The sequence below is a fragment of the Pteronotus mesoamericanus genome, unplaced genomic scaffold (genome assembly GCF_021234165.1).
Source record: "Pteronotus mesoamericanus isolate MK-2021 breed Mesoamerican mustached bat unplaced genomic scaffold, CSHL_Meso_final contig_82, whole genome shotgun sequence".
In the NCBI taxonomy this organism is placed as follows: domain Eukaryota; kingdom Metazoa; phylum Chordata; class Mammalia; order Chiroptera; family Mormoopidae; genus Pteronotus; species Pteronotus mesoamericanus.
In genome coordinates, this window is record NW_026555265.1 from 16156211 (window position 1) to 16182297 (window position 26087).

The window sequence follows — 26087 nt, forward strand, 5'->3', positions numbered from 1 at the left end:
TTTATTTTGGCCCTGATTTGAATAAATGAACAATAGAAAAACAAACATTTACTAAAATAGGAGAAATTTGAACACTGAATATTTGAGCAGTAACTTTTTAAAAGGTAGGATAGTGGTTCTGTGGTCAGATTTTTTGTTTTTTAAAGAATAGTTGTTTTTTACAAGTACAGGTTTAAACATCTATAGATAAGATGATGTGACATCTGATATTTGCTTTCCTGGGGGGAGAAAGAATTGTGGATAATCAAGACAGAATGCCAATAATTGTTAAAGGTGATTAATGGGTAACGTCATTATTATGTTTTTTAACATGACTGAAAATTTCCAAAGCCCTTCTTAAAAGAAATTCTTTCACGAGAAAGAAAAATTATAAGATCGAATTAAAGTCCACAGCAAGGCACCTCAAAAGTGTTACGGGCTTTCTCATTTCTTTCACACACCTGAATCAATACTGTTCAATAGGTGTTCCAGTGTCTCAGGGAGATAAATGTCCGAATTAATGAAACTGTATGTAGAACCCAGGTGTGCCCGGAACTACAATTAATTGGCTACTCTAACATAGCATCAGCTGCTCCTTCCATTCCCTACTTCTCTCTTTCCACCCCAGAGTCTCTGCACACACCCAAGATGGTGGGTCAGGACGGTGAAATAGGTCATTTTCCCTCCCTGAGCATGCGCAGGCGCCCGGGCTGCGCAGGCGCCTTCCTCCTCCCTTCCCGACCTTGGCGGATCGCGCCTGCGCTGTGGGGAGGAGCTCACAGCTCCTGCTCGGCCTAGGGCTGGCTGCAGTCTTAGTCTGAGTGTGGCTGAAGTGGCTAGGTTGGATAAGATGAGGCTTTTGCTATTGCTCCTGGTGGCGGCGTCGGCCTTGGTCCGAAGCGATGCCTCGGCCAACCTGGGCGGCGTGCCTAGCAAGAGATTAAAGATGCAGTATGCCACGGGGCCGCTGCTCAAGTTCCAGATTTGGTGAGTCAGTGTGCCGCGCCGCGGTCTCCCCTGCGCCGCTGTCGGCGGCGCCTCCACTCAGTGCTTTTCGGTACCCCAGGCCCTGGCTTCGCGGCCTAGAGGGATGGACCTTCCCCAGCCCGGAAGAACGGCGCCAGCAGCCTTCCACAGTCCGCCTTCTCCTTGCCCCTTCCCAGGACAGCCAGGCCTCCCTCTTTTCCTCCAGGAACAACTGCTCGCGTCTTTTTTGCTTCCTAGAATTGTGGGAATGGGTACAGGGAGGGCATGAGAAGGTTAAGTACTGAAAGGCGAGGGCGTGGGAACACTTGTTAGTGCGGAGTACCGATCGCTGGTGTCACGCTATGGCTTCCCCTGCTGCCTCCGGAGCTGGGCGTGAGTCGTCGCAGCCTTGGCAGAGGAGTTCCCAGCGTTTGCCATCCAGTTCACTTTTCCTCTCTCCTTTCCCAGGGTTATGCCAGGCAGCCTAGTCACTGCCCCTCTAGGTGAAGGTTAATTCGGGTGGTTGGAGGGGGCCCGTGAATGATAGATGCCTTTTTCTCCAGGACCTGCCTGCCGTGTGATTGGTGTGAGGGAGTAGAGCTCCTGACAGCCTGAGGGAGTGGAGAGGGCTGAGGAGGCTGATTCTCAGTTTGCATTTTCCAAAGTGTATTTGAAAAAGGAGTACATTGCTCTTAGGGACAACTCGATCTTTTCCCCCGTCTCTTTACACGCAACCCCCGGGGGTTGTCTGCCCTGGCGTCTCTTTCTACCTTTCAGATTTACTCTTGTGTATTTGGAGAAATAGGAAAAAAAAATTCCATTAGTTTTCGACTTTGTCCTTTAAGTGATTTTGTTGTTACCTAGTTAAGTATTAGAACAGTAATGCATTGTAATAAGGTAAGTGGGTTTGGGGGAAGTTTGAAAGATTCAGATTTAAAATAAATAAACATGGTAAAATCACTGATGTTAGAATTCCGTATTGCACAGGGTGACTTTTTTGTTATTTTTTAAAGAAAGGATGATCAGATTATTAAATCCTCAGAGTCCTGATACTTTGGAATATTGGCGTTGGCCAGAATGCATTTAAAAGCAGCTTTTTTAAACTTCATGTATTAACGTAAGGGTACTAGACGTTTAGATTTTTTATTTTATCAAACTGGCTTTTTGCTTAACCTTTAAAGACCAAGCAAGTTTTTTTTTTTCCCAAGGTCTGACTTTTAAAAACCTTAAAGAGTCAGAAAATAAAATGGTGAGACTTCATTTTTTTCAGTGAAAACTAAAAACCTTGCGATTTGGGGGATTAAAGAAGTTCCCAGTACTGTTTACTATGTGCCTGACATATATCATTTTTCATATCATACTGCAAATGGGAGATATGGCTTGGCCATTTTAATTTATTCATATATTTTTAAAGATTTTTATTTATTTTCGGAGAAAGAGGGGAAGGGAGGAAGAGGGAAACATCTGTGTGTGGTTGCCTCTCAACTCGCCCCCTGCTGGGGAACTTGGCCCACAGCCCAGGCATGTGCTCTGACTGGGAATTGAACCTGCGATTGTGTGGTTCTCAGACCTGCACTCAATCCACTAGCCAGGGCTAATTTATTTTTTAATAAGAAGCTGGCAGTCATATTAGGAACCTATAAATATTGTAATGTTGTTAAGGTTTAAATGTGATACTTTTGGATTTAAGTAGTTAAAAAAGACTGCAATTTCCACATTATGTAATTTTTCTATTCTCTACTTTTGTATCTCTTGGTTTCACATGTGCTTTTCACAAGATACTTTTCTTTTATAATTGCTTATATTGGAATACTTGTCACAATAATGTGTATCTTCCAAAAAGGGTATCCATAACAAAGTATTTAAAATGAGTAAAACAAATGTAGGGAAGAGCATTTAGTCCTTCAAATTAAACTTTTTAAAAAATGTTAAGTACTTTATTGGAGTTGAACTTTTGATACTTAGTTTTTGATTCGTTTTCTCCCTCATTCTTTCTTTTCTTTCACTTAAGAACACACTTGTCACAAAAACCTAATAAGAGTTTTCTTTTTAGAAAAACTCTAACTCCTTACTTAATACTATGCTTACTCCTGAGCATAGTAGTAAATGCAGAAGTCCTTTAGTTTTTCTCTTTTTTCTTTCTTTTTTTAATCTGTATATGAGAAATAACTTTAACAACAGCCCTACCAAATACAGGTAAATTTAGCTTGTTTGTTATTTTTTCCTGTAGAGATTAATTTGTATATAGTAAGGTAAATATTGGGTTTCTGGTTTTGGTAGAAATTCTTAGACAGTTATTTGCAAGATTGTTTGGGAATGGAGAGGATGCTGAGACAATTGAGGATAGATATGTAAAATTCTTTTAATTCTATTTGTAAATCGGAGTGCTGTAAAATGCAGTTTTTCATTAATTACTACTGTTAACAAAGGATGGTACTATTTTTATTTTCAGTTGCTTTTATCTCTTATATTTCTTAACACTACTCTAACTTTAGCTTAATAGATCATCTGATATTTCACCACTTTTGCAGTTGCTAATAGAAGGAATGAGTAACAACACACAGATGGAATAGAAGAGAAAGAGAGATGAGGCCTGCAAAATAGCTTAAAACAAACTTGATTATTCTACGTTCATGTGAAAATATTCATTCAGCACTTGCTTGTGCCAGGGACTAAAGATACTATGGTGAACAAGACAGATATGGCTCCTCATGAATCCTACAAAAATGGCACAGTATTACTTTCCGTACCTGAGTGTTTGATTTATTATGTCACTTGACTGAGCAATACAGTTGGGTAAATTTGAGGACACTGATTTCATATTTGTGGGAAAAATTTATCATGCTTATTTGGATGTTTAAACATTAAACATAAAAGGAAATTCTCTAATCAGAACTTAAAGTTCCATTCTCCATTCTCATATTTTCCTTTCTTGTTATTTTTATGTGTAAATGTATTCTGGCAGGTACTGTTTGGATTTCATTTCCCCCCATGTGTGATATAACATGTAATCAGACCTGTAGTATTTAATTAGTTGCAGTTTAAACTCTACAATACTTACTTGAACATGTGACAATTGATTTACTAACAATAGTAGATAAAATAAAGATTTCAAAACACAAGCAGAATATAGCGGAACTTTCCAATATTTTGTTCATTTAAGAATCCACTGCTGTGTTTTTGGGACAACCAAATTATAAGTGGAGTTTTAAGATGTAAGTGAAGTTACTACTACTAAAAAAATTTTTTAAAAAAGCATGTTTACATTTATACCAGCTCAGCTTTTGCTTTCATGGTATGGAGGCAAGAAAATACAGACTGATTTGGATGGTGATACTGATCAAGATAGTAAAATGCTGAATTGAAGAAATATGAGATATTTATGAGTTATAGAGATCATGTTAGTTACTGTAGACTTAATAGTTGCATGTTCAACAAATATTTGAGCATCTCTGTGCAGGCGCTTTGCTTGGTGCTGGGAATTCAGTTCAGTACTGTCGTAGATGTTACAGACAAAAGTGGAAAGCAGTCATTAACCCATGGACAACACATTTAAATTACAGTTGTTAAATGCTGTGAAGGAAAGTTGTATGTCATGAGAGAGGCCTAGTTAGGGGATCAGGGAAGGTTTCCATGAGAAAACGAACTTTGAATTGATATTTGAAGGGTAAAATTTAGATAGAGCTTTTAATCAATGGGAATAACATGTTTAGTGGCCTCGTAAGTGGGAGAGAACATGATTTCTTAAGGAGGCCAAACTGGGGTGGACCCTGGACCGTTTGGCAGGTCATGTTAAGGAAAGATCAACTAGGATCTCTATGGAAACGTCATTTCAGGGGACAAAGTAGATGTGGGAAGGGCCTCTAGGGGGACTGTTAGAATTGCCTAGGCAAGAGATGATGGAACTTGGAATAGAAAGGTGGTAGGAGAAGTAGAGAGTAAAGGGGAAATCTTTAGGAGATAAACTTGGCAGTTCTAGATGATGGATTACATATTTGAGGAGGAGAAAAATGTCAAAGATGACTCCTGACTCCTGGAGCAATGTTCTGCCATTCACTGCAATGACAAAGGAAAGATTTTACGGGGGTGTTGGGGGGTTGTGTGTGCGTGCGCGCACGTGTTTGGGGGGAGGAAAAGGGAGGAATCCTGAATTTTTAAAACTAAAAACACAGTAGCCAGGGGAAAATCCTACAAAGTAATTTTCATTTCTCCCATATAGCCACAGTAACTGAAACCAAAAACTTAAATAACAGTTACTGTGTTTCACCAAACTTAAGATATTTAAAATTCACCAGTATTTTGTATACTACCCCGAGAAAAAAATACTGTCATTTAAACTGTGACACACTAATGATTATAAGATGAATCTTGATTTTAAAAAGATGCTAAATAGAGGGAAAGTACTTGGAATCCATGAAATAAATGAGTAATAAATAAGTTGATCCAGATGGTAGAGTAATAGAGTTTTAGGAGAGAACAGATAAAATGGTGGCTACTTCAACTGCCTCTGCATTAGATTTTTAAAGTTCTGTAATGTTTACATGGAATTTTAACACCACTTTGTTTTATTTTACCATTTTAAACAAAATAACTGCAGTATGTAGCTGAATACTATGCACATAATATTTCTTTCTACTTAATAATGAACGAAGTACTTCAGTTCAAAGCTTTTAGATGTAGGTAATGGGTTTAAAGGTTTTAATCTCTTACAGAAAATAGAAATTCGTTTACTTACAGTTTGCCATTGCAGTAAGTGGTAGAATTCAAATTGAATATATTATTTAGAAATACCAATATAATCTCTTAAATATTGAATTAGGATAGTTACTGGGAAATTGCACATTTACTGGACTAGCAGTTTGGTGTCCCAGGTTCTTATTTGATCTGCTTCTTATCTTTTGAATAACTTTCAGGAAAATATTTAATTTATTTGGCTTTCAGTTTGTTCATCTGTAAAATCAGGATGTTAGTTGCATTTCAGTTACTTCTAGTATACTATTAGTCTATTTTATCCTGGTAGGAAGCCTAAATGAAAAAAGCAAAAGCATGCACATGTTTTTCATTTCTGTTGTTGGAGTACTCTGGCTCCTTTACTAACCACTTTCCCTGCTTTTCAAAAAGGAAGTTTTGTTTTCATGTATACAGGATCTGTCAAGAAGGTATCAGCCCTGTAATATGAAAAAAAGAGATTTATTGAAGATACAAGATACAAGAAACATTGTGTGTAAGGCAGTGATACCTCAGCCCCCTTCAAAGCAGGCACGTTGGGACCTCACACAGTTCTCAGTCACCTGTCAGCTGCCCTGTCATATTTTCCTGAATCTCATTGATAGTCTGAAATCTCTTCCCTTTCAAAGGTGATTTTAGCTTTGAAGTCACAGTGCGCCAAATCTGGGCTATGGGGGGCTGAGTCACATGGGTGATTTGATATTTCGCAAAAAAAGTCAAGCTGTGATGCGTGAGCAGGTATGTTGTCATGATGAGGTGGCCAGTCACCAGTCGCCCATAGCTGCTGTCTTCTGAATCATCCGGATAGTTTCCATGGAGGAATGTTCAAACTTAACACAAAATTTGATGTAGATTCATTGCTGTGCTCACTGTCATTTTCAATGCGACAGCCACGCGGTACACATTGTTCACTCAACAACATCTGCTTCCCCCACTGACTAGTACAGTGAACGCATGTGCATTCCAGTCCACTCATCTTGGCTGCCAAGTTACATTGATGTCATGCAAATCAGTTGTTATATTAACAGTGGCTGGACTTTTTCCTGACAGACCTCGTATACTTTACATTGATTGGAGTGTAGCCTGGGACTGGTAAGGAAGAAGTCTTCTACATAGGTTTTAGCAGGAATTGCTGATAATCAAGTCCTCATTTTTAGGCCCTTTTTTTTTCTATGCCACTTTCCCCCCTCTTTTGTCCACTTTCTAAGAAATTATGAATTTTTTTTACAGTAATATTGGAAAACCAGTTTGCTAGGAGAGACAGGCGTACAGTAAGACATTCTGTTCTGAGTGTTCTGAAGCAGGGCATAATAGAAGACTTTAAAAATCCAGAAGATAGGAAGATTTTTTATTCAAGGGAGCTGGAAAGCTCTGCAAAGAGGAAATGAAATCTTGAAAGGTATGGGGAACCTCACTAGGAGAATCAGAGAAAGAGCTTTATAAGCTAAGGAAAGGATATATGCAAGTGAAACCTTACTCAGCATGGAGTAGGGAAGGGGACAGAAGATGAGGAAAGCTGGAATCACATAATCAGTTAAAAAACAGCTACCACAGTGTGTATCTTACCATTTATCAAGTTCCCATTACTGTAATTTACTATTTGTGTTGTCTTTAATTCTGTTAAGAGAATTAGTTAAATAAACCTTTGAAACCTTATTCTGATTTTCAACATTAAAAAATGCAAATACCTTTCTGGCTATGAAAAATAATACATGTTTGTTGTATGTGAGCATTCTTGTAATTTTTTAAAAAAACATTTATCAGATTAGTTTATCATTAATTCCCTTATTATCTTGTTTCTTGTATGTTTTATAGAGCACCTTGTTCAGAGTTCGTTGCTTAAAACATTTAGAGCAGGTGATGTACCATACAAATGTCTATTCCTGCTTCATCTACTAAAGATAATGAGGAGAAATAAAGATTAGTTTTAAAATGCAGTTTTCAATGATTGGTGAGCTAGTAGACTGATCATTGTTGTAGACAATAAGAAACTACAGTATTTACAAAACATCTTCCCGACTTTTTTGGTACAGCATGGGGGAAATATTAGTTGAAATTCTTGGGATATAAATAGCAGAAATCTATTTGAACTAGTTTGAACAACTCATTTTATTTTTTTATTTTTTAGATTTTATTTATTTATGGAGAGGGGAAGGAAGGGAGAAAGGGCGAGAAACAGTGTGTGGTTGCATCTCGCGCGTCCCGTACCAGGGATCAGGCCTGCAACCCAGGCATGTGCCCTGCACGGGGAATCAAACCAGTGACCCTTGTGGTTCACAGGCCGGTGCTCAGTCCACTGAGCCACACCAGCCAGGGCTGAACAATGCATTTTAAAATTACCAAAGGATAGTTTTAGAACCCAAAGGCGGGGATATATCCGGGGCTCAAGGCAGGCTGAAAATAGAACACTGGAAAGTCTGAGAAGACTTCATCCACTGTTTTGGTTCACATTGGTACTTTTCTCAGTAAAATGTACTTCATTTTTCTCTCTTCTCAGAAGATTGACTTACTCCTTTTCTCAGTGCTTTTGAAAGATTATCACTGTTTTCTACCTGCAACAGCTCTGGTGTTAAATGTTTGCCTCTATGGAGATAATCATTTTTTAAAGTCACAATTCACTTGAAACATCAACTATGGCAAGGGGTAAAAGATTCTAATTCCCTGTGGGTGAGAAGACAGCTGGAGAGGTGTGGTTATAATAAATAAAAGGGGAAGGTGATTTTAAGAGATGTAAAAAACAAGTTACAAGTATTTTATAATGGTAAGCATCTGAGATGTTGGGTTTTTGTGTTTTTTTTTTAATTCTGAGAATATATTTAGTAAAGCTGGGGACAGTGAAACAAGAAAGGGCCTAGGATAGAAGAAGCAACAGGAAAGAGCCTAGGGGGGCTGCTTTGTCTCTCTAGAAATGTTATAGGGAAGGAGTGAGCCACGGTGGGGCTGCTGTTGGCTCACTGAAAAGTAAGAAGAGAAAGGGGACCTTGGAGACAGTTTCATGGGGTTACCCTGGGTAAAGCTGCTGTTGCCCATTGCTCTCCTGGTTGCAAGTCTCATAAACCGTTAGAGTTTAGAAGAAAGAAAATTTACTAGGGCCCTGGTTGGGCAGTCCATTGGTTAGAACATCATCCCGATATGTCAAGGTTGCGGGTTTGATCCTTGGTCAGGGCACATAACAAGAACCAGTCAGTAAGTGCATGAATAAGTGGAACATCAAATCAGTGTTCCTTTCTCTCTCTCTCCCCCCTTTCTCTAAAAGTCAATAAATAAAAACTTTTTAAAAAATTAAAATTCACATTTAAAGGAGATTCAAGTGGGCATGCCCAAAGCAGGGCACACCTTGTTTTAATAAGAGCTTGTGAGAGGTTGGGATTTGACAGGCTCAACTCTGATACAGGTAAGCTTTTTGACTATAATTAGGTGCAGAGGTAATATAGGAAAAGGGAAAAGCAGGTTGGTTGGCTCCATGAATTAGACTGAAAACATGATGGACTTTAAATGCACGGAGTCTATTTAAAATGGTTAGCATGGACAGGGGATTTTTCTGTATTTCCTAAATTTCTATTCATTACACATAGATCATTTAATTTATATGCAAGTTCTTTCGGAAAAGTATTGTGCGAAAAATATTTTAAATTGAGCAATTGGCTGTATAAGTAAGATATTTCTGTATTACTAGAAAGAGATTTGCAAAGTGATTAGGACTTAAATTTAAGATTTCTTTTCAAGGTTTAAATTTACTTAGGGAACTTTGATCCAGGAACAGAAGGAATGGGTAGCTGCTGCAACAGATTTTTAACGTGTTTAGTTATTTATTTGTTGGAGATATACTAGAAGCCATAGTTTTACTCACTAACCCAGAAAGAATGGAATACATTGAAAGAGCTGGGTGTGGTGGGAGAGGCGGGATGATAACCGCCTCCTTACCACGTATGTATGCCTTTAATTTAACATTTTGCCCACCTCGATTAAACACTAGGTATGTTTTATTTTTTGTCAGTAGTACTGATAGCTGTTTCAAAACAGAAAAATTGTTTTGAAAAAACAATTATATAGGGAAAAAGTTCCTTGGTTTTTCTTTATAAGTCTGGAGGCACATATAGAGAAGAAAGTTTATTTATGTATAAATAAGCTTGTCTAAAAATAGGGGTTTTTGTGTGTCTTGTAAACTGCTTTCTTTTTCGGAAATAAGAAAGGTACAGTTTTAAAGTCTTTTGGATTTCAAGGTTATGGGTCAATTCTATTTGGAGATCGGTGCAAAGATCTGAGACTAGATTGAAGATACGGGACTGGAAGAACCGAGGGTAGAAATAGGCTTCTGAGCACAGTAGCCAGAAAAGTGAGTGGCTGGGAGGAATCTGACGCGTAATGTTTTCTGCACATAGACACACCTCTAGCGAGAGCTCTTAGGGCTCTCCTGGGTGCAGGACTGGAACTCCCAGAACAAATGTGAGGGCTTCTTGGGACCCACAGGCTTAAATCTCCTTGAGGGAGAATCTGTGTCCTTATCATGGAAGAATCTCACAGATCTCTGCAACCAGGAGGCCAGCTGTATGGGGACTTGATTATGGCATTGTAAACAAAGAGAACTTACTTCTTGGACACAGGGAAGGATAGCTCTTGCACTATCTAATTGTCCTATTGGGGTCTAATGGAAGGGGCCTAGGATCTCATGTCACGAAGTCTGTGTTCTAATCTCACCCCTGACTAAGGTCACTTACCACTATGTACCCACTGCTTAATATAGTGTTTGATACATAGTAAGCAGTCAGTAAATATTTGAGTCAATTAATAAATAATACATGAATATGTAACCATGGAAAAGTCACTTGGTCTCTCTGAGCTTCATGTTTTTCTGTTCATCTATTAAAAAAAGAAGTTTCAACTCAATTAACTAAGTCTCTAGTTCTGAAAATACTGCATTAAAAGTTAGATGCTATCATTTTAAATAATTAGTTCCATTGTAAACACCAGTGTGAACTTGAGCATTAAATCAGGTGGCATTTCTTGATTTCAAGGTAAGTGGGTACATAGGTAGTCTGGGTTTTTATAATAGAAGCATAATTCAGAATTTCTTACAGAAAAAGTAATTGTGGCAAAATACAAATACTTGATGAATCTAACAATGGTAATAATAAAATATTGGATAAGGTAAATATTTAGTAAAGATGAGGTATCTAGAGATTTATATGTTGTTTTAAGTATTTAGCCATAGAGATTTGTTTCCCTTTGGAAAAAATTTCATACTTTTTTAAAAATGATTTTATTTTTGGAGAGAGGAGATGGGAAGGAGAGAAGCATCACTGTCCAAGAAAAGCATTGATCAGTTGCCTCTTGCACACCCCCATCCAAGGACTTGGCTTGCAACGCAGGCATGTGCCCTGACTGGGAATTGAACTGGTGACCTTTTGATTTGTGGGATGACCCACAATCCACTGAGCCACACCAGTCAGGGGAAAAAAAATTAATACTTTTAATGGACAAAGTCTTTTATGAAATTTTTCTTCTAAATGTAGAGGAAATATGAAGTATTAATTGTAAAGAAAGATCGGTGAATTTCTCACTTTTTCTTTTCAAAAAGTGAGTTTTCTTAAATTGAGATGCACTAATAGTTGGACTGTCCCACTCTGTCAGATATAAACTTGATGCCATTCCTGTGGGTTGATGGTGATGGTTGGTATGTTTTTCCTTGGTGACAGTGTAATTAAAAAATATAGTACCTCAGGTTTTACTCTACTCTCATTTAACTGCTGATCCTGCTTTCTCTGTACCAAGTGCTATTTTCATTGCTTTATACTGAATATATATGTGTTCCATAGCTTAGAACTTAATGTGTATAAGTGCTATAGAAATTGTGTATATGTAAGGCGATGATTTGACATGTGTATACACTGTATGTTGTAAAATGATTACTACAAAAGATTAGTCATCCATCATCTCACATAATTCCTTTGCTGTGGTGAGAACACTTAATATCTGTTCTCTTAGCAACTTTCAAGTATACAGTATAGTATTGTTTGTAATGGTCATCATGCTGTACATTTGATCCCCAGAATTTATTCATTTTAAAACTGGAAGTTTTTGTCTTTTGACCAGTGTCTCCCCATTTTCCCTGTCCCCAGCACCAGGCCACTACCAGTCTACTCTCTGTGTCCATGAGTTCAGATTTTTTAGATTCCACATAAGAGTGAGATCTTAAAATAGTTGTGTTTCTCTGACTTAATTCACTTAGCGTGATGTGGTCAAGGTCCATCCATGTTATTCCAAATGGCAGGATTTCCCTTTTTTTGGCTGAATAATATTTCATTGTATTATATTTGCCATGTTTTCTTTATTCATTTATTCCTTGTAAATGAGGCATAGTTGTTTCCATGTCTTAGTTATTGTAAATAATGCTGAAGATGAGGGTGTAAATATTTTTTTAATTGAATTGATTGGGGTGACATTGGTTAATAAAATTACGGGTTTCAAGGGCACAGTTCTACAATACATTGTCTGTATATTGTATTGTGCATTTACCACCCCAAATCAAGTCTCCTTCCTTCACCATTTATCTCCCCTTTACCATCTTCTCCCTCCCCCTCCCCCTCCATCCCTCTGGCAATCACAAAACTGTTGTCTGTGTCCATTAGTCTTATTTTCTTTGCTTACTCTCTTCACCCTTCTCAACCAGCCTGCAGCCCGCTCCTCTCTGACAGCTGTCCGTCTGTTCCCTGTACCCATGGGTCTGTCTGCTGCAATCAACATGGGGGTGCAAATGTTTATTTGAGATAGCGATTTCATTTCTTATAGATATATACCCACAAGTAGGGTACCTAGATCAATTGGTAGCCCTGTTAATATTTTAAGGAACCTATGTACTGTTTTCTATTAGTGGCTGTACCATTTTACAGGGTTCCCTTTTCTCCACATTTTACCAAACTTTTCTTTTCTGATAATAGACATCCTAGTAGGTATGAGGTGATACGTCATTGTGGTTTTGATTTGCATTTCCCTCATGAATAGTGATGTTGAACACCATTTCATGTAAATGTTGGGCATTCATTTAGGTTCTTTGTCCAGTTCTTAAACATACTATTAATTTTTTTTGTTACTGATTTGTATGGTCCTTATGTATTTTGGGTATTACCCCTTATCAGATGATTTTCAAATATTTTGTCCTGTTCTGTAGTTTGCCTTTACATTTTGTTGATGGCTCCCTTTGCTGTGCAGGAGCTTTTTAATTTGATGTAGTCCCACTTGTTTATTTTTGCTTTTGATACCTTTGCTTTTGGCGTCAAATCCAAAAAATGATTTCAGAACTGTTGTCAAGGAGCTTACCTCCTATATTTTCTTTTAAGAATTTTATGGTTTTAGGTCTTGTATTCAAGTCTTTAATCCATGTTGAGTTGATTTTTGTGTATGATGTAAGACAGTGATCCAATTTCATTCTTCGCATGTGGCTGTCTAGTTTTCTCAGCACCGTTTATTGAAGAGACTATTCTTTATTTCTTGGCTCCTTTGTCTTAAATTAATTAACCATATGTACATGGGTTTATTTCTGGGCTCTATTCTGTCCCATTGATCCGTGTGTCTATTTTTATGCAAATACCATACTCTTGATTACTATAACTTTGTAATACAGTTTAGTTATAGAATCCCTTGGGTGGTTTTTGCTCACCGTCAATAAGAACTGTGGTGCTCAGTGCCAGTTTGGTAAAAAAGGAAAGGACCATTTATTCCAAAGTTATACAGGGTTAGGATAATGGCAGAATTCTCCCATTAAATTTCACTTCCTTTAGAAACAAAGAAACACCCACAAACACCCAGTCCTGCCCCCCTTTCCAAAGCAGACCATTTAGAGGTCCTGTCTCTCAGGAAAAGAAATAGAAGTCTGTAGCTTAGCTGGGCAGGTTCCCATCTGTGTTCCATCTTCCTCCAGTCGACTGTGCTTGCCAGGCTCCTGTTTATAATCCCAAACTGCATCCTCATGGTGTGCTGGGGAATCTTTCTGCATCCTTTCAAACCCCGTGGCCAACACCCCATACTACTGCTACATAGTCAAGGGGCTTTTCCTTCCTCAGCCTCATGGTCAAGAGTGAGCACGGCTGCTACATCCTGCTTTTCTGCTTCTTTCTAATCTGTGTGGTCAAGACAGCCCCCTTTCTGCTCCCAAACCACATGATTAAACCCCAGTATGGCTGCTGCACCTGGGTTTAAAGCCCGGTGCAGATTTCTCTCCGTAACCTCATTTCGGAGTCCTCCCACACTGGATTACATCTGCCAGCACTCTGGTTTCTTCTGCATTTCTTGGCTGCCATTGTTAGTCCAGGCAAGCTTGACCCTGTGAAGTAGGAGCAGCACCCAAGCTGCTCTCATTGGGGCAGCCATCACGTCTGGCTATAGTGCTATATCACATCATGGGTTAGGGTCACGCCCATCTCCCTGGCTCCTAGCAGGCACAGCTTTTAACATACTAAAACACGGGCAAGTTTTTTAGATGTGCACAGTAACTCACAGTGGCCCTGCTCTACTTCTCCTGTCCTCCATTTTCCAAGCAATAGCTGTGGGGATTTTCTCCATTTTGGGGGACCTCCAGCTCAGCACCCCATTAAAGTTTGAAATCAGGAAGTACTGAGTTGGCCAAAAACATTGTGGGGTTTTTTTACCCTGTAAGGTGGCTCTAGTAGCACTTAGTTGTCTGTAACTTCATTTGAAACAATTTTGTTAGATTCTGGTGTAACAGCTGTCATATCAGCATACATTTAAAAAAATATCAAAATTGGTGAATTTTTGTGTAGCCATTTTAGTACTGAAGATGGAAGAAAGTAAGCAACATTTTTGGCATATTATGTTTTATTACTTCAAGAAAGGTAAAGACAACTGAACTGCCAAAAAAGATTTGTGCAGTGTAAGAAGGTGCTGTGACTCATCGAACATCTCAAAAATGGTTTGTGAAGTTTTGTGCTAAAGATGTCTCCTTGGGCGATCGATGCTCCATGGTTGAATAGACCAGTTTAGTTGAGTGCAATCAAATTGAGACATTAATTGAGAACAACCAATATTATACCACACAGAAGATAGCCAACATACTTAAAATGTCTAAATCAATAAAGTTATTGGTGAAAATGAAAAATGTGTCTTATTTTATGGAAAAAACATACAGACCTTTTGGCCAACCCAGTATGATGCCTCCAGCCTTGTTGTTGTTTTTTTAAAGATGGTTTTGGTTATTTGGGTGTCTTTTTGTGGTTTTATAAAAATTTTAGGATTGTTCTACATCTGTGAAAAATGCCTTTGGAATTTCGGTAAGGATTGTGTTGAATTTGTGGATTGCTTTGAGTAGTATGGACATTTTAACTATTCTTCTGATTCATGAACACGAGATATCTTTTTATTTGTGTCTTCTTCAATTGCTTTGATCAGTGTGCTTTTTTCCCTCTCATATATGCACTGTGATGGCATTTCCCCCTTTACTTTTTGGGGCAACATACATCACATATCCATAATGTAGCTGCTCAGAGATTTTAATGAAAATGGGTGCTATTGACTGAGTTTCTGGAGTAATGGAATGGATTATGTCATATTGCTGAAAACCATCTTTCCAATCGAGTAGAATCAAATTTTAGAGTTAGAAGGGATAGAGAAGTTATTTAAGTTCCTCTGGTTGTGATTGAGCAGGTATGTTTGCTCTGTTGGGGCATAGTGGAATAAGGAGTAGAGTTTCATGTCTAATGCCTTCATATTTTCTTAAGTTTCTACTGCCCCAGTTTTGGAAGTCCCTATTTCAGATGAATAAGAGTTGTTTTCATTTCAGTGTTTATATAGTCATTGATTTTTTAAAAAGGGAAATTGATTTGTAAATTCAAAATACATTGACATACATGAGTAGGAATTTGCTGTTGTCCAATAATAACCCAAATCAATAAAGTCTGATATTCTAATGGAAGGATTTATTTGAGGGTGAGATAACTTTAAATACATGAAATTTGTGGACAAAAGCTCCCTACACCCATCATCCAGCTCAGTCGTCATTAATTTGTGACTGTTCTTGAGAAACACTTTTAATCTTTGTAATTTTTAGGCTTTCTCTAACTGTAGAAGAAATCGAGGCATATTCTCAACCACTTACGTGAAGCACTTTTGTTTTTCTGCAGTGTTTCCTGAGGGTATAGGCGGGTGTTTGAGGAGTACATGCGGGTTATTAGCCAGCGGTACCCAGACATCCGCATTGAAGGAGAGAATTACCTCCCTCAACCAATATATAGGTAAGTAAATTTTAGTAACTTAAAAGGAAAAGAATTTGACTTTATAAACTTTTGTGAATTAGTTTGATTAACTTTCCTTGGTTATTATGATTTCTTAGCTGGTTATAATAACATAAAGACAACTAATGGTTTCATAAATAGCAAATACAGAAGAATTTTTCTGTAAAAAGGGAAAGAGGAGAATCATTTTCTAGATGGCAGCCCTTCAAAAGATGTGGGGTTTTTTCCTGTAATTGTTATTGTGGTGGTTGACCACAAACTCCCAAATTTTTATAGTCAGTATAAAATTCTGTACTGTTAATAGTATTATTTTAAAGGCCTGTGTTACGTACTCTAATATATACTCTTACACGTTAATTTTTAATTGATTTAAAATATATTAAATATCTTTATTTTAAAGCTGTACAATAAACTAGTTACTTTTTTTCACTAGTTATAATTAATAACTTTTAGATTTGATGTCTAGAAAATGTCTATACACATATACTCGAGTTATGAAATCTTGAAGTAAATGAGAAATTGTGGCTTCTGATGAATTTTTCTTTTCTTTTGATAGACACATAGCATCTTTCCTGTCAGTCTTCAAACTAGTGTTAATAGGCTTAATAATTGTTGGCAAGGATCCTTTTGCTTTCTTTGGCATGCAAGCTCCTAGCATCTGGCAGTGGGGCCAAGAAAATAAGGTATGTAACTTAATAGCTTTGGCAGCTCTTAAGTTTTTAGGTTGTCAATGAATACATTTTAATGAATTTTTTTAAAAGTACTTGTTGCTGATTTACCTGTTCACATACATTTTTTTAACTTAAAACTACTCTTTATCTCTGGGCAAGGCACTTCCTTTGGGCTTAGTTTTCATATTTCTTTAAGAAAGATTAGGTTTTACATTTTTATTATTTGAAGAGTAGGGATGGGATGTATTATTTTATTAGAACCTGGGCACAAAGTAATTTAATATCTGATTTTGATTATATATTATAATTAGGCCTGATCATATCTTCCAAAACATAATATATACATAATGTAGGCTTTTATACCAACTGATACGGATATTTAATGGGTTTATTCACATAAAAAACAGGATTTGAATTGTTCTTATCAAAACATACACACACACTCACTCTGTTTTTATTATTTGTCCTTTGACCCTATTCATGGTAAATCTGTTCAGCAAATTACTTGAAACAATCAGTACATACATAAGACTTTTGTGTTATTTCTTTCCTTTTTTTTTGGGGGGGGGGGTAGGGTCCTGCAGCTCTTTTTCATCTGTTTTACTTAAAATTGTCTTTTTTAGAGGGTGTACCTTTCTGTTGTAAGAAACAGGACTAATTTTTATTTCTCTCTTGATGAGATTACACAAGTTTTCCTTCTAAGAAGCATTAATTTTTGGAGTCCTATGTGGCCTTGTCCTCTACTTTTGGGCTGAGACTACCTTTATCTGACTCCTACATAGCTGTACTTCTTTGTCTTAGGGAATCACTTATTTCTAGTAACAGGCAAGTCATCTTAAGATAAACATCCTCAGGTGGTACTACCTCTAATTAAAGTGTGTCTCTACCCCGTTAACAAAACTGATTTGCATAGTATTAAGAATTGGAAGTTAAGTACTTATTGACAACTTTTTAAAATATTTATTGATTTCCAAATATCTTTAATGCATTTTACTTCTGTAGATATATAAAATTGTTGATCTACTGTGGAAGATGAATGTACTTGAAAGTGTAGCTTACATACTTCCTTGTATACTGTTCCCATGAAAGTAGACTTATGTTCCGAAATGCTAGGGTAACCTCTATGAAATCAAAGCCCACCTAGCTTAAGGGGAAGGTGGGCAGGGAAAGCCCTTTCTCATCAGCTGTGGGCATTTTGATTTATTTTCCTTAAACATCTTTCTGTGAGTTGACGTCCTCACTACATTCTACTTTTTACATACCTCTTTTTACAAAGTTACTTACTTTTTCATACCTACTTTTACAGAGTTACCTACTTTTTACAAAGTCAGGTGATTTTGTTAAAACCTCTCCATCCATCAAGGAGCTTTAGTCTCTTTTGAGAGGGTATAGATTTGCATTCAAAGGTGAAAGAATGTAATTTAGTATGCCAGTGCTTTCTAACCTACTTTTTTCCTTAGTTTTGTCTTTTGGGTCCCTGCACCCAATTTAAATGTGTGTGCCTGTGTGTGTAGGAGGGTTCCCACCACACCAACAATTACTGGACATCAGCCAGGTGTCTGAGAATCAACTCAGTTCTTAGGCCTATTTACCTGGGGATAGCATCAGATTCCACAGGGTGAGAATTCAGTCTTACAAGACACACTCCCACCACCACACACACACACACACTTTTCAGATGCCAGTTGGAAGCCTAAGCTGTTATTTGTGCTTCTGATCAACTGGCTACGTGCTGGAGGTTCCCACAGCCTCCGCCATGGATGTGTTTAATTTGCTAGAGTGACTCACAGAAGAACTAGAGAGAAATAGTGTATCCACTAGATTACTAGTTTATTGTAAAAGGATATAACTCAGAAACAGCCAGATGGAAGAGATGCACAAGGCAAGGTTTGTGGGAAGGGAGCCTCCATGCCCCTCTCCAAGTGTACCATTCTCCTTGCATCTTTACTTAAAGGTTCACCGACGTGGAAGCTTTTCGGTCCCAGTCCTTTTGGGATTTTTGTGGAGACTTCAATGCATGATTGCTTAAATCATTGGCAACTAATTTTTGACCTCTGGCTCCTCTTCCCTTGCCTGAAACTGAAAAGTCCACCATTCTAATCACATGGTTGGTTTCCTGGCAACCAGCCCAATCGTTGGGTATGGTTCAAAAATCATGTCATTAACAGAACAGAAGACACCTTATCCATTACCATCACTTAGGAAATTCCAAGGATTTTAAGTCCTCTGTGCCAGAGAATAGGAGGAAGACCAAATACATATTTCACAGTTTGACTTAAAATGACTTGTTTGGAACATGGACAGGTTGTATTGAATGCATGGAGTTGCTGATTGTTGCATCAGTAGTCTCTTGTGAATTCATTTATCATATTATATAAATAGTAAAATGGACCCTTCTTCTTCTGGCATTTTTTCATTAAACTTAGTAACGCTATTAAGAGATCTCTAGAAATTCTATCTCTACATCATGAATATCATAGGTAAATTCTTCAGCGTGTGGAGAGAGCTGTGATTTAATGTTGCATTTTTCTTTTTCTGTGTATGTTATTGAACATACAGAACAGCAGTAATATTTTGCATAGAAACTTTTAAAGTAGAATTAAAAAGAGCAATTACCAAATATAATGAGATTATTTAAAGGTTACTGTGTCTTAAGTTGTCATGTTGTTTTGATTTCAAAATGACTTTGCCTATATACTTAATTATATTTTCTTTTAGGTCTATGCATGTATGATGGTTTTCTTCTTGAGCAACATGATTGAGAACCAGTGTATGTCAACGGGTGCATTTGAGATAACTTTGAACGGTGGGTTCTGAATAGTTTGCATTCTGTGACAAACTTTGGAGTGATTTATAATGAGTATCCGGCTTTTTTGTTTTTCATAATATGCTAAATTATCTCTTTATGTGGTCTTCATCTACTTTCATGGCTTTTAAAGTAACATCTGTATGATGATCCCTGAATGTATACTTCTAGAGTGCTCTAGATCTGTCTTCTAGGGGCTATACCCAGGAATCTCCTACTACCTAACTCCTACTCCCAAAGTGTTGATTTATCTCTGTTTCCTGTAATTCTCGTATATTCCAACTTGCACCTTACCTGGCATTTCTCATTTATTTCATGGCACCATTATCATTCTACCCAGTTGCCCATGTTAGAAACCTCGGGTGACATCACTTTCTCCCTTACTCTTTAACCCTAATGGACTACCAAGTCTTCTCAATCCCACCTTTTTACATTCTTCAAAAATCTACTCTTTATTCTTGATGGCATCACCCTAGACTAAGCTCCAGTTATCTTGTTACCCTTTAATACATTCTTTAAACCAGAGGTTGGCAGATACGGTTTAAGAGATAATAGTTTTTACTTTTTCTTTTTTATTGTTCAAATACATTTGTCTCCATTATCCCGCCACCACTTTCCCCTCCCCCCCCATCCTTTCCCACTCTGGCTTTGTTTGTGGGTCCTTTATACATATTCCTTGACTTGACCCTTCTTACATTTTTTAATTGTTAAAAAAATACCCATCTTTTGTGATACATAGAAATTATATGAAATTCAAATTTTGGTGTTTATACTTAAAGATTTGAATTTGATCAATGAAAAAATTTTGGAAATTTAAATTTATATCTCTGGTTGTATAAGTATCTGTATGACATTTTGTCTGTTGGTCCATAAAGCCTTAAATATTTACTCTCTGGCTTCTTACACAATTTGCTGACACATGCTCCAAAAAGAGTAATTTTTTTTTAAATGCACATTTTTGTCCTGGCTAGTATGGCTGTGTTGGTTAGAGCATCATCCCATAATCCGAAGGGTCACAGGTTTGATTCCTGGTCAGAGCACATGCCTAAGTTTGGTCCCCATTCAAGGTGCTTACAGTAGGCAGCAGATCGAAGGCTTTTTCTTAAAGATGTTTTTTTAATTTTTAGTTTTAGGTAGAGAGGAAGGGAGGGAGAAAGAGATGGAGAGAAATATCAATGTGTGGTTGCCTCTCAAGTGCCCCCTACTTGGAGACCTGTCCTGCAATCCAGGCATGTGCCCTGATTGGGAATCGAACCTGCAACCCTTTGGTTTGGCAGGCTGGTGCTCAGTCCACTGATCCACAGTAGCCAGGGCCAATGTTTTTTCTCTCATCAATATTTTTCTCCCTCTCTCTCTCCCTCTTTTCTCCTGTCTCTTAAAATCAATAAGCATGTCTTTGGGTAAGGATAAGAGAAAAAAAATAAATATGTAAAATCCACATTTCACCTTCTTGCTTCACTGCCTTAAATTTATTAAATGTCTTTGCTTTGTTCTCAAGATGAAGACCAGAACATTTAACGTGGCCAAAAGGTCCTACATGACGTAGCCTAGGGATTAGCAAACCATGGCCTTGTGGACTATGTCCCATGCTTCCTGTTTTGTAAATGAGGTTTTATTGGAGCACAGCCCTGCCCCTTCATTTTTGTATTGCCTGTTGCTACTTTCAGGCTATCAGGAGAGTTGAGTAGCTGTGACAGATTGTATATCTATTTAAAATGAAAATGCTTACTATCTGCCCTTTGACAGTTTGCTGACCCCTGATGTAGTCCCTACCTTCTTCTCCAGCCTCCTTCATACTACTCTTCTATATTTAAGCTATCTCCCTCTTTTAATTATATAATCTCTCATTTTTATATTTAAATTTAATATATTTTATTTATTTATTTTTTAGATGGAGGGATAGGATGGGGGGAGAGAGAAACGTCAATTTGTTGTACCCCTTATGTATGCATTCATTAGTTGATGCTTATATATGCCCTGGCCAGGGATTGAACCTACAACGTTGGCATATTGGGGCGATGCTCTAACCAACTGAGCTACTTGGCCAGAGATAATCTCTCACTTTTAATAATAGTAAGTGCAATGACATCTTTCCAGCCTATCATGTCTCCCTCTCATAGTATCGTCTAGTTTTAATTCTTAGTACACAGCTCTGATTTTATAGCTATTTGTATAGTTCTTTTTGTATTCCTTTACTTTGTAAATTCATAAGAATGTAAACTTCATAAGAGCAAAAAGGTTAATTCTTTTGCTCACTTTCGTATCCCCAGCTGTGTACACACGTGATAAATATTTGTGGAAAGAATGTTCATTATAGAATCGTCTTTAATTGGGGGTGCTGGCACGATTTATTTTTATAGATGTACCTGTATGGTCTAAGCTGGAATCTGGTCACCTTCCATCCATGCAACAGCTTGTTCAAATTCTTGACAATGAAATGAAGCTCAATGTGCATATGGATTCAATCCCACATCATCGATCATAGCCCCACCTATCAGCACTGAAAACTCTTTTGTAAGTAGTTTAAAAATATAAGAACTATGTATAGATATGTTAATTCTCATCACAAATCAGCAAGATACTAGGTATTAGATATATTACCACTTGAGCTTTCAACTTGGGATTTAACAGATGGATGTTTTCTTCATTAAATTTTGGAAGAGATCAAGAGAGATTGGGTCTGCCAAAATAAAGTTGTACTGTTATCTTCAAGGCATAATAATTGGGCTTGTAATATCATTTTTAAACTACAAACTTCTAATGGCCAGAACTGATATATTATAATACCTAGGATGTTTTTATATATATATATTCTCTTTTTACTTTCAAATAAGTAGTGCCTAAGAGTATGCAAATTCTTTTAACATGCTCAAGATAGAGAATTTATAAGCCAGTATGTGTGAACATGGCGAGATAAATGCTAACTTTTGCTTATTAGCACAGATGTTTTCAGGTCCTCTGATCAAGAGTTGATTTTACAGGAGTGAAGTTTGAAATAAACTATTCTTTTTTCTGTGTGTTTTTCAGACATTAAGGAATTTTTACAAGAGCAGCGTGACTGACATTATGAAGGCCTGTACTGAAGACAGCAAACTGTTAGTACAGACCAGATACTTTCTTGGCAGGCTCGTTGTACCTCTTGGAAAATCTCAATGCAAGACAGTTTTTCAGTGCTGGCACATTTTGGAATTCTGCACATTCGTGGAGTGCAATAATACTGTATAGTTATTTTTTCTCCCCCAAATCCACTCAGTTAATAGTTTTTTAAAAATGTAAACATTGCTTCTTGTACCTTTTTTTCCTTAGTCATATTTGAAAATGTAGCAAAATGAGTAATAATTTGGTTTTTTTTCCCCCAAAGATGTCTGTTAAATCCGTTGTGATTTTTATATGAATTTTCCTTTTTTATAGTTTAGAATTGATCTTTTTGGGAATATAGTTGGGTGTTCTCAAATACTTTATAAGAGTTTATCAGATCTTTAATTTGGTCATATCCAATTTATATAGGTTTCAAAATACTGCAGATTGTGAACAGTGCATTATACAAGATTATGGGGGGACAGAAATCCTATATGCAGAGTACTCTACCAATTTGTGTGTATGTACGTGTGGGTGTGTGTGATTACCAGAGAACTACTAAAAGACCAACTACTTTTTAAATCCTGTAATAGTTCAAGTGTCTTGCCTTGACCAGTCTAATGAGTTAGTTAACTGGGCCTTTATACTTAACTCAATAAAAAACTAAGTGGATATAAACTAAATAAAAACCTTGAATTTATTGCCCAGCGTACCTGTTAACATTATATTTAACAGTCATCTGCTTAAGTTTTTGTTTTGACATACAGATAATCTCGTAAGAACACATTTTTGATTCACACACAATAATAGATAATTTACCATTGAAGTTACCTCACTAAAGAAAATTTAGTTGAACTTCTTTACAACAGTAATATTAGATGAATGGAGATAACTTGTCTAATTTAACTCAACTAATGTATCAGAATTTTATTGTATTTGAGTAACAGAATTGAAAAAATGTATTCAGTGAATTTAATCTTTTCAAACTTCTAAAAAGACTGTAAGATTAATTTAGCAGAACTAGGACCATAATGTAGAAAAACAGTCATAACATACTTTGGCCTCTGTTTAGGAATAGAAGTGGTAGGTCCAAATTTGTTACTGGAAGTTAAGGGATTTATGGAAAAGTTATAAGATAGTTCTACATTGGGTCCACCAAACACTTAGCACAACCATATACTTTGTCATTGAATATCTGTTAAATGCATGGAACATACTGTAATCTCTGGCTGACAAGTTAGTCTGCAGAAAATTGATTAAAATGGCTTATCTTTTTAATTAAGACTGAAGAACTCTTAACCTAAGTTCATATAGTGGCAAGAGTCAATACAATTTAAGCTGGGAAGTTACTTACAGGTTGTTGTTATTATTCAGGTGTAACAACATTTTGTTATCTTTGACTAGGGCTAAAATCGTGTTAACTTGATTTTTACCAGCTCAAACTTGTAACTTCTGTTAAGTTGAACACACTGCTGAGTGTGACTACGGTCTTTCTTTAGTTGAGGACATTCCACTAGTGACAGTTAACCTTCTAGCATTTAGACCTTTCAGCCTCGAACCTTGGCTGTTCCCGTGTATCTGTCAGGTCAACCATGAAGAACCTAAAATTTGATTCTAACTTTTTCCATGTTTGCCTTGAGTGAATAAATTGTCTTTTAGAGAATAGCTTTAGGTAGCTTAGCCTCTGATAAAGCTCAGCTATTTTCTTGATACCTATATCAATATTGTTGTTTTATCTTTGGCCATATTTAAATCTAGGATTTAATGGAGTTCAGTGAAAAATTAGTGGGGAGCATGAATATAAAAAGGAAAATTTAAGGGAAAAGAGAAAGTTTAAATGAAGCTACTTAGAATATAGTTTTATTCCTAACATTTCAGATTTTATCAGTTGCTTACAAATTTGTGTGTCTCTATAGTTTATAAATGTCTATGTACTATATTAATTAGAAAACCACAGAATATGACAGTAGGGTGGCTAATATCATTGAGGCTTTTATCACAGTTGCTATTGTGGAAGAAATTGTTAGGTTAAAAAGAAGTTGGCAAAACATGGCTTCATACCTCAGTATCAAGATGTGCAGGACAAATATGCTTTCAGAATGTGAATGCATTATTTACTTATGGTACTGAGGTTAAAGACAGCAGTTGATCACCTTTTACCACTATTGAAATATAACTGGATCCCAATGATAACTCTTACTTTGAATGTTTTTAGTTTGAGATTTTGTTGGCATTTTATCATTGTCATAATTTTAAATAATTCGGATTTTAAAAATAGCCTACAGAATTTTTAAGCATGATTTGATATTTAATAATAAAGCTTTTTAAAAATATTTGAGAGAAATATGAGGAATTGTAAAGTTCGGGGCTTACTTCTCTAGCATTGTGAAAATAAACTTTTATTAAGCTCATGTGAAAGGAACACCTCTGTTGTGGAATTAAATCTGTGCTAGAGCACTTTATATGTTAACTGTATATGGAAAACATTATATTGTAACAAGTTGTGTCCTCAGTGTTTGCTTTGTAGTGGCTTCTTAAACCAACCAGTGTTAACCCAACGTCTGGTTCTCAAGTCTTACCACTCTTGGACCTTAAACTATTTCTCTAATCTACAGTCCACTTGTGTTTCAATGTTGGCTGAGCTGTCATCAGCTCTGTGATGGCTTCTGTGTTGGGGGTGGAACAGAAAGAAGAGTTTACATCACTGTTCATCTTTTTCTCCCAGCCTCCACAATTCCTGAGAAAGTCACATTGTCATCTCTAAATCTGGAGAGAAATAAAATGAGAGTGTTTTCCCCTTGATTGGTATAGACAGTTTAACAGTTTCAGAAGAGAGAGCAAAGTAGGTATTTTTTAAAAAGTCAGCCAAGCCTTTTTCTTCACAGCCCGTGGCGCCTTTCCTCTATCTAGACTACAGAGAGGCAAATAGAAATAGACCTAGCTCTGAACAGGCTCCTGAAGAAAAATATAAACTGGTCTCATCTACTGTGGGATGAGTGTAAGTCACCCACTCTTCAATCAAAACTTACAGAATGTCTTCTGTTGCCTAAGCTAAACATGAACAAAATAAAAAGAAACAATGTGGTAACTCTAAATATATTACAGCAAGCAGTGGTTTTAAAACTTTAGTGTGCCTAAGAATCATTGGTACAAATCCCTGGATCCCACCCTTAGAGATGCTGATTCAGTTAGTCTGACATGGGACCTGGTCATGTGCCTTTCAATCAAGCTTCTTCAAATGCTGATGCTCTTAGTCTGTGGTTCACACTGAAGAGCACTGTACCACACACAGAACAAGATCAAGACTAAGGATTCAACCTGGAAGAAAGTATAGCTCATGGAACAGAAGAAAATTTTGCATACTTGCTTTATAGAATGATAGAATGACTCAGTAAGAACAAGAATTCAGTAAAACAGGAACTCAAGAGAAACAATGAAATGAGAGGCAATATATATGTATTTTTTAATTTTTTTTTTTAATTTTTCAGTTACTCTTGTCATTCAATATTAGTTTCAGGTAAGATTTTGTGTCTAAGGAAACAAGTTGAGGACTTAATAATGTAACAGTTTTTAAACCTTTGTTGGTTTAGTATTTTAAATCTTTTGGGATGTTTA

The 26087-nt window shown here is 36.8% G+C and overlaps 1 protein-coding gene across 1 annotated transcript; it reads left to right on the plus strand.

Annotated features, from left to right (window-relative positions):
- The first annotated feature begins 724 nt into the window (after window positions 1–724).
- SELENOT (selenoprotein T) lies at window positions 725–23161 on the plus strand. The gene is made up of 6 exons (XM_054585208.1): window positions 725–966; window positions 15807–15917; window positions 16474–16600; window positions 19307–19394; window positions 21755–21908; window positions 22422–23161. The coding sequence occupies exons 1-5, from the start codon at window positions 830–832 to the stop codon at window positions 21877–21879; spliced, it is 588 nt and encodes a 195-aa protein (XP_054441183.1). The 5' UTR covers window positions 725–829; the 3' UTR covers window positions 21880–21908; window positions 22422–23161.
- Window positions 23162–26087: the final 2926 nt, after the last annotated feature.